Genomic DNA, 16,812 nt, shown 5'->3' with positions numbered 1-16,812 from the left:
GTTCAGGTTCCTCAGCATCAAAATATTGACCCTGTTCTTCGTCATCCGCAAAATTTTCTTCAAAATCCCTGGTCCTGGCAGCCTCATAGCTGGTCAAAGGAACATGGAAGTCATAAAATGCTGCAGTTTTGATATTTCTGCCTCCAGAAATGCCTTTTACCCCCTATATGCCACCCTGCCTCCAAAAATGCCAGAGTGGCATCTAGGGGGTTACGAGGCATATCATGGGACAGAGTGGCATATAAGGGGGTATAAGGCATTTCTGGAGGCAGAGTGGCATAGATGGGGTTAACGGGCATTTTTGGAGGCAGAGTGCCATACAGGGGGTTAAATGGCATATCATGGTGCACTCTGCCTCAAGAAAAGCCTTATGGCACCCATAGAATCCCCCCCACCCACTTACCAGTGCTTCTGACTCCCTGGTGTCTGGTGGGGGCAGCGGATGTTCCACCGGAACTTCTATGAGCACCGGAAGGTCATGTGATGCCGGTGCTGCGTAATAGGAGCTACGGCAGAAGTAAAAGCAGTAACGGCGATTGTCTGCGTTCATCGACCAGATGTCCGTCGGCTGGCAGAGAGGATAATTCCCTGCAGCGCTGTGGGGAATTCTCCTCTCTGGCAGCCGGGAAAGGTATGCGCGATGCGCATAGACAACCTCCACTGCTGCCGGCACTTTCTCCGGTGTCTTCACCTCCTGTGTCTCCTTCACATCCCATGCCTCCTGGACCTGACTATTCCAAACAGGTAGAACCGATGCAGCTGGTGTTCACCTGCCTTTCAGTGGAGGAGACAGACTAACGGAGGAAGAAGGGCCTCTGCCTATACTGTTGTAAGCCGGGTTATTTGCTTAGGTTGCGCCTGTCGTTGCCGGGAAAGGCTGTCTACATGACTTCCGCTAGGTCCCGGGGTATGGGAGTGTACGTTAAGGGCCCATGGTGTGCCAAACGGTGGACAATGGAATGGCTAGGATCTGACATCTTCAAGAATTTGGCTTTACTCAAGCTTTTTCCTATTGCTGTGGCCATCGAGTTGTGGGGTGCAGAGAAGAGGGACCAGCCAGTGAAAGTAAGGTCACTTTTACCTTTTTCATCCCTCCCTCCCTGTTGTATGTGTCATATTTAGGGGAGCCAGGGACCAAAGTGGGGAGGCAATTATAAAACGCTACATATACACTATATATATATATGTATATATATATACATATATATATATAGTAAAAGATGACACAAGGCAGGATGGGTCCATGCTTTCATGATGTTTACTCCAAAGTCTAACCCTGCCATCTGAATTTTGCAGCTGGAATCATAGTTACATTGTTACATAGGCTGAAAAAAGACATGCGTCCTTCATGTTCAGCCTTTCCCGCATACCGTATTTCCTCGATTATAAGATGACCCTGATTATAAGACGACCCCCCAAAATCTGAATATTCATTTAGGAAAAAAAGAAAAAATCCTGAATATAAGACAACCCTATAGGAAAAAAGTTTTACTATTAAATATGAATTCATGTAAACTATTTTTTCATATTTATTAACCCCTTGATGACAATTGCCGGTCCGGGCATGTCACGGAAAAACATGTCGTTTACGACAATTGACGTGCCAGGACCGGCATGCCTTTAAACGGGTGCAGAAAGCGATCTACTTGCGCTTTCTGCACCCAAACGGCGTTGCTGTAATGCCTTGACCTTGAGGTATTCAGCAACGCCACGATTGGCACTAAGGGGCCATCTCTGGCCCCTCTCCTGGGCGTCAACATCCGCCATACATTGTATGGCGGCGGACGCCCGTTTTAAAAGCGCTGATCGCCTCCTAAACTTAAATGGTGTCGCTGGAATGCCTCGATCAGGAGGCATCCAGCGACACCAAACACTTACCTCGGGATGGACTGTGACCGCTCCGGGAAAAAAAACAATAAAGTAGAAAAAAGTTCGCTAGATGTCGCCAGACCCTCTAGAGAACTCTGGCTCCACTTGCAGGTTGAATACAGGTACTGCATTCAACCATGCAAGTCAATGGCGCCCAGCTTTCTAATCACAGTGTGATTAGTAAAAATAAATAAAAAAATAAAATAAAATTAATAATAATTAGAAAAAAATAGTAAAAAAACAGTAAAATGTTGAAAAAAATGTTACATTTTTTTTTTAAAAAAGGCAAAAAACTAAATATATATATAAAAAATATATTTTTGTGAGCAAGTCCTAAAATTAGCATATTAGCTTAAAACAATTCTCGCATGGAAAGAGTTCAAATACTGGCATATTAAATGCCCATGGGGTGTCTACTTTTAAAAAATTTATGATTTGATGGGGTAAATTGAATTGGCCGGGTTCAACAATGTCCCAATTAACACGGGGGGAAGGATGGCCACACATCTAATTTCCAATTAGAAAAATGCACACGTACCAAATGTGGCCTTTTAGTTCCCCCAAAAAATGACAAACCCATGCATGTGGGGTATCACTGTACTCAGGAGATGTTGCTGAACACATATTGGGGTGTCGTGTGACAGCGGCATATACCAGGAGCTGTAAATTCATACATAACATAGGTGTGTGGGGGAAAAATACACACAAAAGAATACTACTGCAGACTTTGAAAAAATTCTGGTGGTAAATTGTGTGCAAAGAGTTAAAATACCAGCATTTAAAATACCCTGGGGTGTCTAGTTTTCAAAAATATATGGTTTTGTTGGGCACACTGAAATGGCCCGGCTCAAAGATGTACCAAATAGGGCATGGGCAGTGGATCCCCAAATGCCAAAGTTCAACATTGAAAAATGCGCATGCCCCAAATGTGGCCCTTTTGCCCCCAAACAACCAGGAGAAATCATTCATGTGAGGTATCGCTGTACTCAGGAGATGTTGCTGAACACATATTGGGGTGTTTTGTGATAGTGACATATACGAGAACCTTTTAATTCATACCTGAAGTAAAATGTGCGTGACAAAACAAATGCAAAAAAATGACTACCACAAAGTTTGACAAAGACTGGTGGTAGACATGGTGCATGGAAAGAGTTAAAATACTAGCATTTGAAATACCCTGGGGTGTCTAGTTTTCAAAAATATATGGCTTTATTGGGCACACTGAAATGGCCCGGCTCAAAGATGTACCAAATAGGGCATGGGCAGTGGATCCCCAAATGCCAAAGTTCAACATTGAAAAATGCGCATGCCCCAAATGTGGCCCTTTTGCCCCAAACAGCCAGGCAAAATCATTCATGTGAGTTATCGCTGTACTCAGGAGATGTTGCTAAACACATATTGGGGTGTTTTATGATAGTGACATATACCAGAACCTGTTTATTCATACCTGAAGTAAAATGTGTGTGAAAAAACAAATGCAAAAAAATTACTACTATAAAGTTTGCAAAAGGCTGATGGTAGAATTAGTGCTTGGAAAGGGTTAAAATACTAGCATTTGGAATACCCTGGGCTGTCTAGTTTTCAAAAATATATGACTTGATGGGGTAAATTGCATTGGCTGGCTTCAAATATACCCGAAATGGCACATGGGGGGAAGAATTACCAGATTTGGAAAAAATGGCTTTGAAATAGCAAAACGCTACCTGTACATATTGACCCATAATGGGTAGAAAAAAGCAAAAAAAAACATAAAAACATTAGGTATTTCTAAACTCAGGACAAATAGTAGAATCTATTTAGCAGGTTTTTTCATTACCTTTTACAGATGAGTAAAAGATTTTTCAACTAAAAGTTAGAAACAGTCATTTTTTCTAAATTTTTCACCATATTTTATACTTTTTTTTAATAGTAAATAATATGATACAATCAAAACAATGTCATCTAAAGAAGGCCCTTCTTGTCCTGAAAAAAACAATATCTAATGTGTGTGGGTTCAGTAAACGGGAAAGAAGAAAATTACAGCTAATCACGAGTAGCGCAGAAATGTTAAAACGGCCATTGTCACGAAGGGTACAAAAAGTAAAATCAGCCTTTGTCACGAAGCGGTTAAAAGCTATGATTGAGAAAAATATTGTTATTGTATTTATTTGCCATCCTGCCCCCCAGTTATGCACATCTGACCCCAGGCTTGCCACTCTACCTCCCTGCCTTATACCCCCCATATATGCCACTCTGCCTCCCTGATATGCCTTTTACTCCCTATATGCCACCCTGCCTCCAAAAATGCCAGAGTGGCATCTAGGGGGTTACGATGCATATAATGGGACAGAGTGGCATATAAGGGGGTATAAGGCATTTCTGGAGGCAGTGTGGCATATATAGGGTTAACGGGGATTTTTGGAGGCGGGGTGCCATACAGGGGGTTAAATGGCATATCATGGTGCACTCTGCCTCAAGAAAAGCCTTATGGTACCCATAGAAACCCCCCCCCCCACTTACCAGTGCGATTGTCTGCATTCATCGACCAGGCATTCGCCGGCTGGCAGAGAGGAGAATTCTCTGCAGCGCTGTGGGGAATTCTCCTCTCTGGCAGCCGGGAAAGGTATGCGCGATGCGCATAGACAACCTCCACTGCTGCCGGCACTTTCGCCGGTGCGTGGTGATAGACGCCCGGTGTAAGTGGCGGCAGCAGCTGAAGTTACCAGACAGGAGGATCCAGGTCCCCTGCAGCGCTGCTGGGGATCTGGATCTTAGTCTCACAGTCAGACCTCATTTGAGGTCTGATTAGAAGATGACCGTGATTATAAGATGAGGGGTATTTTTTAGAGCATTTGCTCTCAAAAAAACCTTGTCTTATAATCAAGCAAATACGGTATGTCAATTGGTGTTGCTGTTGATCCAAAAGAAGGCAAAAATCCAGTATGGATAGCCCTGGCTCAACTGAAAGGCAGGGCTGCATGTGGTTGTGGGGATAGGGGTTAAATAAAGGTCAGGCAGTGTCAGGCACGTACCTACCGGCAGCAGCCTGCACCCGCTGCCCGCCTCCGACAGGGAAGGCGCCGACGAACGGCAGGGCGTCCGTCCGTTCATCGCCGGCGTCCTTCGCGGGCTGTGTCCCCCGGAGCTCCTCTCCTCGTGTCCTCGGAGGGAGCGAGATTCGCGGGTGCCGCGGTTGCAGGAACGCCGAGGTGGGGGGTGGTGCTGCAGCATGCTGCTCCGAAACCACCTCCCTCTGCAGTCCATGGGGAAAGAGACAGAGGGGGCGGGACTGTAAAATATTCTAATACATTTTCTAACCTCAATTAAGAAATGGACCATATATAATTATTAGTATAGGCAATAGTCAAAGATATGTAATCATTGGGCATAAATAAATGATAATTAAGATATATTAATAGGTTTCAATAATAAGCTTCAAGGTTTCCTTGACCTTAAATATAGAATGAAGGATTTGCTGAACATGCAGTCTATAGATAGGATAGTAGCTTGCTAATGCATGGTATAGTTGTAACTCTAAAAGGGCATTACAATATACGTACAGTGACCACCTAAAATAGGGTTGAGGCGTGTAAGACCTAAGTGAACATGTTTGAACACCTAATTAGGTGAAGACCAATAGACTGACATCATTTTCAAATGATATATAAGCTTGGTGTAAGAGAGGCATGGGAGGAGAGGTAGAGGAGAGATGTACTTGCCATCCACAGACTCTTCTTGTCCCAACACTCCCTCCCTCCATCCTCAGGAATGCATAGGACAGATGCCATCAACTAAATTCCTTTCCTAGGTTTTGTAAGACTTGTTTCGTATTATTTTTGTTATCTTCTTTTTATATTCTTCTTCTATTTTTGTTCGTATTAAATGTTTTACCTTTGTTTGCATCTAAGTGACTCTGCCTATTTTTGACGCACATACATTTATATGTGATCCAATTATTTGAAGTTTGTATTGGCCCTATATATTTTCTTACATATCTGGCGTGCCGGCCCTGCGTATTTTTTCCTGACCTTTGCCCTCCAGCTTGCTCAGGGGGAAGGGCAGATATATCTGTCCACTTTTTGCAAACTGTCGGGAGAAAATTAAGAAAAGGACCTTTGAGAATACAGACTTATTGGAACTACACGAACTGGAACTGCTAAAAGACGCTATTAACGGCAGACGCAAGAAAGCCATACAGCGTGAAACAACAGCCACTCAAGGAGAGTTCACTAAACAGGGTAAGTCATGGATTTTATAAAAACATATGCTAACAAAAGTAAAATAACTTTTCAATTTGATAATTGTCCTACTAATGCACAGTTATGGGCTAGTATGTACAAACAATGTGAGCTAGAGAATATGAAGATAGATAAGAAATTGTTATGTATTGATAAACTTAAGAAGAAACTGCAAAATGTCCTAAGCATGTTTAAAACATTTAATGACTTGATTGTGGAGGATTTACAACCTAGACAAAGTATTTGCATGATTAACAAAGTTGTACCAGAATCTAACCCTGATGACAATACTGACGACTTTAACAGCTGTCCCGACTGTTTTGTTTTAGCTCAGCAATTAGAGAACTTGGAGAGGGCTAGGGACAGACAAGCTCAGTTACTGTCTAAACTATGTTTAGAAAATAAGAAGGTGTCAGTTATCACCAAACAAGAAGGTAAGAAGGGCGCATCTTTTGTCCCTGAAATAGCTGGTACCTCAACAATAGATTCTGATGAGGAACTTGACGTAGGAGGAGTTGAGAGACAAAAGCTCAGAGACAGTGCAACAAAATTGACTTTAAAAATTAATGATCAATTAATAAAAATTGCCAAAGATATTCCTAAATATGACGATAAGATGGATGCATTCCATAATATTGATGTATTTGAAACAAATACAAATTCCAATTAAATAATAAACAAAGAAACACCATTTTTAGGCTTTGGATACCTTCACATATGTCCAAAAGGTTACAGGACACACCCACAGAGGACGCATTAGGTCAAGTAGTGCATGCAAATGAAGGGGATAGATTGAAACAATTAATTCTGTTTACAACTGGTGACTCATCTCCTTCTCTTGACTTAATTGAATCTCTAAAAGTAAATCTTCAAGATGATCCCTTTGCATTTTTGTTGAAATTTGAGAAAGCCTATAGAATGGTAATGGGAGTTGATGATGGAGATGAAACACAGGCAATGATTACAGCATTTGTAAGGAAATTTAAATATCTAGATCCTGTATCAGTTCAGCTTGCCTCTGAAAAACCTAGTTTGCAAGAAGCAGCCATATTCATTGATCGTATTAGAAGAGCAATGAAAATGTCAACTGTAAAGGTAAAAGTATCTACAGTACAGGAACTAATTGACAAACGGCGAGAATTAACTCAGAATGACTGTCACAAGCCACAAACTAATCCTACTAATTTTGAACGATTTGATAATACTAACCAAAAGATATTCAGACCAAATGTTAGTTGTTATCATTGTGGTCAAAGAGGACATTTGAAGTGGCAGTGTAAACAATTTCTTAAAAATAGAAAATTTGTCCCTAGAACACAAAATTTTGGGAAAGAAAATGGGCTGATGCCAACAGCCCCACCTACTGGTGAACAATTTAAGTCAACGTCCCCATACACTCCACTAATAAGACAGGTGCAAGAGCTCACAACAAATAGTACTGCTACTAATGTAACAGGAAAGAATGTCAGGAGGGGTCTGACACCCTCTCAGTGACTAGATAAGAATCAATCACTCTGTAAGTTGACCTATGTAGCTCCGGTGTCAACTGACAACTGTGGCAGACCATACGTCAAGGGAAAATTACAGGGAAAAGAGATTACATTCCTAATTGATACAGGAGCTCAATTAAGTGTGACTAATCAAGCTTTACCTATAACATCTAACTCACCTGTTTGCACGATTGTAGGTTTTAGTGGTAAAGGTAATACTTCAGCAACTTTGGTTACTGGTGTTTTGTTTGAGATTCCTGGCTATTTGTGTACTGAAATTGATATCTGGCATTGTCCTAGCTCAGAAAATATCTTAGGGGCTGATGTAATGAGAGAAAGAGGTTGGGTCATTGACTTAGGGAATCAAGTGATTTGGAGAAGTAATAACCTTAAAGGGCCTGTAGTAATTGATCCAAGTGACTACAGTGTATTGGCCGTCATCAATTTAATTGAGGAGGTATCCCCAAATCATGTATGGCCACAAATGGATTGTAATGACTTGACTCTTGTAGAAATTGTGCATAAATATCCCTCATTATGGGCTCAATCTAAGAATGAGGTAGGGACAATGAAAGATGTTGTTGTTAAAGTGGAAGGAACAGATCCCATAGCTCAGAAACAGTACCGATTGCCTCCAGATTCAATTGAGCCTTTGTCCAAAATTATTGAAGAACTACTTCAACGAGGCGTCATACGCAAATCAAATTCGGTGACAAACTATCCGTTATGGGCAGTTAAGAAACCAGATAATTCTTATAGAATGCTTCTAGATCTGCGTATGTTTCATAAATGTACCCCAAATGTGGCGCCAATTGTAGCAGATACCCCCGACATCATGTCTCGATTGAATGCTAAGGCAAAGTTTTTCTCGGTACTGGATATCAGTAATGGTTTTTTCAGTATTCAGATAGAGAGGAGTTGTCAATACAAATTTGCTTTTACTTTTCTGAATGAGCAATATGTATTTTGCAGATTACCACAAGGGGCGCACATGTCACCTAGTCTGTTTCATCAGGCATTGGCAAAAGTGTTATCAAAATTCTCAAGGCAAGATTGTATTCTACAGTATGTGGATGATATCTTGTTGGTAACAGAGAGTAGAGAGGAACACCTCACCTTGCTAGCAGAATTGTTTAATCTGTTGTACGAGTCAGGATTGAAATTAAATCCAAGGAAGGTCCAATTACTGAAACAAGAGGTTCAGTACTTGGGAGTTTTGATAAGTCCAGGCCAGAGACGTCCTTTGCAGGAAAGAGTAGCAACAGTAGCAGCTTTGCCTGTACCTACAACTTTTAAAGCTTTAAGACAATTCCTGGGACTTGTAAATTTTTCTAGAGACTTCATAGAGGGCTTTGCTGAAAAAGCTAAACCCTTATATGACTTACTAAAAAGTACTGATGATGACAATTTGTTTGGTCCATGGGGAGATGAGCAGCAGAAAGCGTTTGAACAACTTAAACTTGATTTACAGAGAGCACCAGCTTTGACAACTGTGTATCCATCTAAGCCTTTTGCTTTACAAGTTCATACCTCGGAGACGGCTGTCTCGGCAGTTTTACTGCAGCTACAGGGAAAGGAATGGAGAATAGTTGGCTATTTTTCCAAACTCCTTTCACCTGTGGAAAAAGGGTTTGAAACGTGTGCAAGACATCTGGTGGGTGTACACTTTGCAGTCAAGGCGACTGAACATATTGTTGGGTTTAATAAACTAATTCTGCAGACCCCTCACTCCACCTTGAAATTGCTTCTTGAAAAAAGTATCCCAGGAGTGTCACATCAAAGATTTGCACATTGGTTGTTGTCTTTATCTCCAAAACAGATTGAAGTGGATCATAAAGCTAAATATGTGCTCCCTCAACTAATGCAATATGAGGGTGAATCACATGAGTGTGCTGAGACATTTCAGGGGGATTTTCCATCTCTTTTTAGAAAAGAAGTAGAGGAAACTGATGAACCAGTATTTGTAGATGGTTCTAGATTTTGTTTGAAAGGACAATATTATACCGGATATGCCATTTGGTTTCCAAAGAAAGGCCGAGCTATTCAGCATAGACTACCAGGACATTTTTCTGCACAGAGAGCAGAAATTGAAGCTGTTAAAACAGTATTGGAAATTAATGAGAAAGAAAATAATGATCCTTTGGTAATCTATAGCGATAGTTCATATGTCGTACGTTCACTAACAGACTACTTACCTGTGTGTAAAAAACGAGGTTTTGTGGATTCATCTAACAAAATCTTAAGTCATGTTGATACATTGCAGACTATCTTTGAGCTTGCTTCTAAAAATCCTAACCGATATGCTATTGTCAAAGTACCAGGCCATAGCAGAGGAACTAGTGATTTAGCTTTGGGAAATGAGAAAGCAGATTCTCTAGCCAAGGAAGCAGCTTTGACAGGAGAGATAGTGATGGAACTAGAACCGTTGGAAGTACTACCAGTAAAGAGTAAGGAAGCAAATTTACTTTCATTTAGTGATGAACAGATGAAAGATCCGTTCATTGTGGAATGTAAGAATAAGATAACACCTCCTTTTGTTTTCGAAAATGGAGTGATTTGTTATGAAATGCAAGGTAATTTACTTCCAGTTGTGCCTAAACACTTGCAGACGGAATTCACCCGCTATAATCATGAAAGTTTAGGTCATGTGGGTCAGCAAAAGTTGCTGGAATTTCTCAAAGAGAAGTTTTATTGGGACAAAATGGAGGACTCTGTACAAAATGTTGTTCAGTCATGTCTCATTTGTGCTTAAGTAAACCCCAGGCCTAAAGGACAAAAGCCTCCACTTCTAAGAATTGCACCTGCAGACGGTCCGTGGTCTACATTGCAGATTGACTACGTAGGTCCCCTACCTTCAGGTAAACAAGGTCTCAGGTACGCATTGGTTGTGGTAGATGTATTTTCTAAGTGGGTAGAACTGTTGCCTGTCAGGAAAGATGATGCTTTGTCTACGGCAAAAGCATTAGTGAATCATGTTTTTTGTACTTGGGGAATCCCAAGGATGATTTCATCTGACAGGGGGAGCCATTTTACCGGCAAAGTCATGCAGGCTGTTTGCGCAATCCTGGGGGTACGTCAACAATTCCATGTTCCATACCATCCTCAGTCCGCAGGTGTTGTAGAAAGAATGAACAGAACGATTAAGTCTAGAATTGCAAAAATGTTACTTGATAAAGGAAATACTTGGGTTGATGCAGTACCTCTGGTATTGATGAGTATTAGGGGAACAAGTTCCTCAACTACCCAGTATACACCTTTTGAATTAATGACAGGAAGGAAAATGCCATTGATCTTTCCTCATGAACCGTTTTTGTCTACTCCACAGAAAGATGCCATTGCAAGAACTAAGTGGTTACAGATACTTCAGGAGAATTTAAAAACAATTCTTCCTCACGCAGCGTCTAGAATGCAGCGTATGGTACCGCCTCACTCTTCTAAATTTGTGAGAGGAGCATCAGTAATGATTAAGACTTTTAGGAAGGCGGGACCTTGGGAAAGTAATTGGGAAGGACTGTTTGAAATAATCGATACGATGGGTCAAGTTATGATCCTTGTTCAAAGGACAGAAAAGACTGTGAAAAATACCCGTAGGCAGCAGAAGCTGTGGGTACATGTTGACCAGTGTAAATTGTATGTTTCTAACTAAATTCTGTTCTTGCAGGAACACAGTTCTGCAAGAAAATGGAGGAACAAAACTGTTTACTATTGGACAGAGAATCTCCAGAGAAACAGCAATACAAGAAGCATGACATCAAGATAGCGTGCTACATATTACTTCCATGGTTGTTGGTGCTGAGTTTTTTGGTTGCTGTGTTGTTTGAACTATACCAGAAGCCAATTGGAATTGATGATCCGACAAAGGATTTACCACAGAAGACATTGTTATCACATAAAATAAGAGAAGTTCAGGTGGATCGACTCCTGACATCAGACATTGATACATCAAGAGACATTGTTGGACAAATTAGATTCGGTTATGGCTCCAGAGATCAACCTTGTTTGACTATATTTTTTGAGCATACCTCAGAAATCACGGTTCATGCAAAAGTAGGACCAAAAGCCAAATTCACACAGTCACAGGGGAATTATACCCATAATAATCAGACAGGTGTTTGGGAATGTCATCCTACTGAGTCCATGTGGTGGTCTATAACAATTAAGGGAGAAGAACATGCACAATGGACAGGTGATGTTACCAATGAGATGTTAACATCAGGGAAAATGGGAAGATCTAAGACAGAGATTTGGTATAAGACTCAGTCTTATGGGAAAATCTTAGATCCTTCACTGCTTTCTATATCAGCAGGGGATGATGATTGGACTAGGGTTTGGAACTTTCAGGTGGAAAGAGAGACAGCTTTGGTCAAAGTATCTTTTGTGTTTACGGTAACTAATTCTATAGCACCTGAAGTTAGAGTTAATCCCCGTAGTGTCCAAGAGGAATTGGAACCTATAGAACTACAATGTGGGACAAGGTTACCATTACCTCAGGAAGCATCGCTCGTTTGGTCAAAAGGGAAAACATCTTTAGGAAGTTTTACGAATAATATCCAACTTGTATACTTCATAAGGGTCAAATGGGGGATGTACATTGGAATGGTATGCATTTTATGCTTAGATTAGATAGTCCAACTCGTAAAGACTCTGGGATATATGAATGTTGTGTATTACTGAAAGGAGATTACAAACACTGCGACAGAGCAAATGTCAGTGTTTGGTCCCCTGAAGATAATTTGTGTACTGGTACTACACTCAAACCATCCAATCCTTTTCAGGTTAATTACTTTCAATCTAAACCATTATTGAGGAATGGATCGTTTGTAACCCTAGTTTGGACTTTTAACATGACTGATTGGAAAATATCCACTTGGTTTCCTCGATGTTTGTCACACCTTACTAATATGGAAAAAGGTCTTGCCCAATGGTTTGGACAAAATCCATTGAGAATGACAAGAAGTAGACGAGGTGTTATTGAGGGAATCTTGGGGGGTGTTGGTTCGGTAGGAAGCTTACTGAATACTATGGATATAAATACTCTTAAATCCGATTTGGGATCCGTAAGTTATGTAGGAAGTCAGGGAGCAAAAGTACAAAAAGGGTTAAATCAGTTATTGGAACAAATGGTTCTAAGTTCTGCTACTGTGATTGGGTCGTCTGTATCTCACTTACAGGATGCCACTTTAGACTTAATAGAGAGTCTCACACAGATAGACCATTTTCCTTGGAAAACATGGACTGAAGAAATAAAGAAAGATAAGGGATTATTGGCTATATTAAAACAACAATTGAAAGATGCCGAAATTGTTTTCCAACATAAACAAGGTGAATTAGAACAAATTCAACATCAATGGAATGATATGTCTGGAGTTAGTTGGTGGTCAAATTTAAAAAAATCAGTAAATATGTGGTCACAATCTTCGGTAAAATCCGCAGCTGGGAATATAATGTTGAATCCAATTGTTATTATAGCTATACTTGTTTTATTATGTATTATTTATCAAAGTTTTCTTATGTGTAGAATAAGTAAGATATATAAACATGTTAAGTATGAAGTAGATAAGGGAGATGGAATATTAAGGGAATTGATAAAAAGAGCACAATCCTCTCATTCCATAACAAATGTAGAGAAAAGGGTGTCTCATGCTAATGATTATCATATGGTCCCAGGTAAAGTGTGATGTGATTGTAGTATAAATGTGATACGAATGTGATACGAATGGTGAGTAAATGTGTATATTTGAAAAGATATGATAAGGATATTATCCTATCATCAGGGGGAATTGTAAAATATTCTAATACATTTTCTAACCTCAATTAAGAAATGGACCATATATAATTATTAGTATAGGCAATAGTCAAAGATATGTAATTATTGGGCATAAATAAATGATAATTAAGATATATTAATAGGTTTCAATAATAAGCTTCAAGGTTTCCTTGACCTTAAATATAGAATGAAGGATTTGCTGAACATGCAGTCTATAGATAGGATAGTAGCTTGCTAATGCATGGTATAGTTGTAACTCTAAAAGGGCATTACAATATACGTACAGCGACCACCTAAAATAGGGTTTAGGCGTGTAAGACCTAAGTGAACATGTTTGAACACCTAATTAGGTGAAGACCAATAGACTGACATCATTTTCAAATTGTATATAAGCTTGGTGTACGAGAGGCATGGGAGGAGAGGTAGAGGAGAGATGTACTTGCCATCCACAGACTCTTCTTGTCCCAACACTCCCTCCCTCCATCCTCAGGAATGCATAGGACAGATGCCATCAACTAAATTCCTTTCCAAGGTTTTGTAAGACTTGTTTCGTATTATTTTTGTTATCTTCTTTTTATATTCTTCTTCTATTTTTGTTCGTATTAAATGTTTTACCTTTGTTTGCATCTAAGTGACTCTGCCTATTTTTGACGCATATACATATTTATGTGTTGTTCCTGATACGAAGTTTGTGTTTGGCCTATATTTTCTTACAGCATCAAAATATTGACCCTGTTCTTCGTCATCCGCAAAATTTTCTTCAAAATCCCTGGTCCTGGCAGCCTCATAGCTGGTCAAAGGAACATGGAAGTCATAAAATGCTGCATTATTGATATTTCTGCCTCCAGAAATGCCTTTTACCCCTATATGCCACCCTGCCTCCAAAAATGCCAAAGTGGCATCTAGGGGGTTACGAGGCATATCATGGGACAGAGTGGCATATAAGGGGGTATAAGGCATTTCTGGAGGCAGAGTGGCATATATGGGGTTAACGGGCATTTTTGGAGGCGGAGTGCCATACAGGGGGTTAAATGGCATATCATGGTGCACTCTGTCTCAAGAAAAGCCTTATGGCACCCATAGAATCCCCCCCCACCCACTTACCAGTGCTTCTGACTCCCTGGTGTCTGGTGGGGGCAGCGGATGTTCCACCGGAACTTCTATGAGCACCGGAAGGTCATGTGATGCCGGTGCTGCGTCATAGGAGCTACGGCGGAAGTAAAAGCAGTAACGCCGATTGTCTGCGTTCATTGACCAGACGTCCGTCAGCTGGCAGAGAGGAGAATTCCCTGCAGCGCTGTGGGGAATTCTCCTCTCTGGCAGCCGGGAAAGGTATGCGCAATGCGCATAGACAACCTCCACTGCTGCCGGCACTTTCTCCGGTGTCTTCACCTCCTGTGTCTCCTTCACATCCCATGCCTCCTGGACCTGACTATTCCAAACAGGTAGAACCGATGCAGCTGGTGTTCACCTGCCTTTCAGTGGAGGAGACAGACTAACGGAGGAAGAAGGGCCTCTGCCTATACTGTTGTTAGCCGGGTTATTTGCTTAGGTTGCGCCTGTCGTTGCCGGGAAAGGCTGTCTACATGACTTCCGCTAGGTCCCGGGGTATGGGAGTGTACTTTAATGACCCGTGGTGTGCCAAACGGTGGACAATGGAATGGCTAGGATCTGACATCTTCAAGAATTTGGCTTTACTCAAGCTTTTTCCTATTGCTGTGGCCATCGAGTTGTGGGGTGCAGAGAAGAGGGACCAGCCAGTGAAAGTAAGGTCTCTTTTACCTTTTTCATCCCTCACTCCCTGTTGTATGTGTCATATTTAGGGGTGCCAGGGACCAAAGTGGGGAGGCAATTATAAAACGTTACATATACACTATATATATATATATATATATATATATATATATATATATATATATATATATATATATACATACATATATATATATATAGTAAAAGATGACACAAAGCAGGATGGGTCCATGCTTTCATGATGTTTACTCCAAAGTCTAACCCTGCCATCTGAATGTTGCAGCTGGAATCATAGTTACATTGTTACATAGGCTGAAAAAAGACATGCGTCCATCATGTTCAGCCTTTCCCGCATACCGTATTTCCTCGATTATAAGATGACCCTGATTATAAGACGACCCCCCAAAATCTGAATATACATTTAGGAAAAAAAGAAAAAATCCTGAATATAAGACAACCCTATAGGAAAAAAGTTTTACTATTAACTATGAATTCATGTAAACTATTTTTTCATATTTATTAACCCCTTGATGACAATTGCCGGTCCGGGCAATTGCCGGTCATGTAAACTATTTTTTCATATTAATTAACCCCTTGATGACAATTGCCGGTCCGGGCACGATCGCCTCCTAAACTTAAATGGTGTCGCTGGAATGCCTCGATCAGGAGGCATCCAGCGACACCAAACACTTACCTCGGGATGGACTGTGACCGCTCCGGGAAAAAAAAACAATGAAATAGAAAAAAGTTCGCTAGATGGTCGCCAGACCCTCTAGAGAACTCTGGCTCCACTTGCAAGTTGAATACAGGTACTGCATTCAACCATGCAAGTCAATGGATCCCAGCTTTCTAATCACAGTGTGATTAGTAAAAATAAATAAAAAAATAAAATAAAATTAATAATAATTAGAAAAAAATAGTAAAAAAACAGTAAAATGTAAAAATAATTTTCCACTGATGTCACTATCAGGGAAACCTTCAAGTTGAAAAAAAATGTTAATTTTTTTTTTAAAAAAAGGCAAAAAAAATAAAATATATATATAAAAAATATATTTTTGTGAGCAAGTCCTAAAATTAGCATATTAACTTAAAACAATTCTCGCATGGAAAGAGTTTAAATACTGGCATATTAAATGCCCATGGGGTGTCTACTTTTAAAAAATGTATGATTTGATGGGGTAAATTGAATTGGCCGGGTTCAACAATGTCCCAATTAACACGGGGGGAAGGATGGCCACACATCTAATTTCCAATTAGAAAAATGCACACGTACCAAATGTGGCCTTTTAGTTCCCCCAAAAAATGACAAACCCATGCATGTGGGGTATCACTGTACTCAGGAGATGTTGCTGAACACATATTGGGGTGTCGTGTGACAGCGGCATATACCAGGAGCTGTAAATTCATACATAACATAGGTGTGTGGGGGAAAAATACACACAAAGGAATACTACTGCAGACTTTGAAAAAATTCTGGTGGTAAAATGTGTGTATGCAAAGAGTTAAAATACCAGCATTTAAAATACCCTGGGGTGTCTAGTTTTCAAAAATATATGGTTTTGTTGGGCACACTGAAATGGCCCGGCTCAAAGATGTACCAAATAGGGCATTGGCAGTGGATCCCCAAATGCCAAAGTTCAACATTGAAAAATGCGCATGCCCCAAATGTGGCCCTTTTGCCCCCAAACGACCAGGAGAAATCATTCATGTGAGGTAT

General features: G+C 40.5%; 1 protein-coding gene across 1 annotated transcript; it reads left to right on the top strand.

Moving 5' to 3' along the window:
* Nucleotides 1-954: 954 nt before the first annotated feature.
* Nucleotides 955-14,842, top strand: LOC128468227 (uncharacterized). The gene is made up of 5 exons (XM_053449919.1): nucleotides 955-1,070; nucleotides 4,921-5,139; nucleotides 5,890-6,086; nucleotides 11,238-12,041; nucleotides 14,667-14,842. The coding sequence occupies exons 1-5, from the start codon at nucleotides 955-957 to the stop codon at nucleotides 14,840-14,842; spliced, it is 1,512 nt and encodes a 503-aa protein (XP_053305894.1).
* Nucleotides 14,843-16,812: the final 1,970 nt, after the last annotated feature.

This window comes from Spea bombifrons, chromosome 11, assembly GCF_027358695.1.
Source record: "Spea bombifrons isolate aSpeBom1 chromosome 11, aSpeBom1.2.pri, whole genome shotgun sequence".
In the NCBI taxonomy this organism is placed as follows: Eukaryota; Metazoa; Chordata; class Amphibia; order Anura; family Pelobatidae; genus Spea; species Spea bombifrons.
The sequence above is the reverse complement of the archived record's forward strand: the minus strand, read 5'-3'. Positions and strand labels throughout refer to the sequence as shown.

Bases quoted from the DNA above. Each gene is read 5' to 3' on its own strand.
- LOC128468227 (XM_053449919.1), top strand. From the start codon at position 955: ATGGAATGGCTAGGATCTGACATCTTCAAGAATTTGGCTTTACTCAAG. The intron at 1,071-4,920 runs GTCACTTTTACC...CGCCTCCGACAG, and splicing joins GACCAGCCAGTGAAAGTAAG to GGAAGGCGCCGACGAACGGC. The intron at 12,042-14,666 runs GTGGGACAAGGT...CCTCTCTGGCAG, and splicing joins GGAACCTATAGAACTACAAT to CCGGGAAAGGTATGCGCAAT.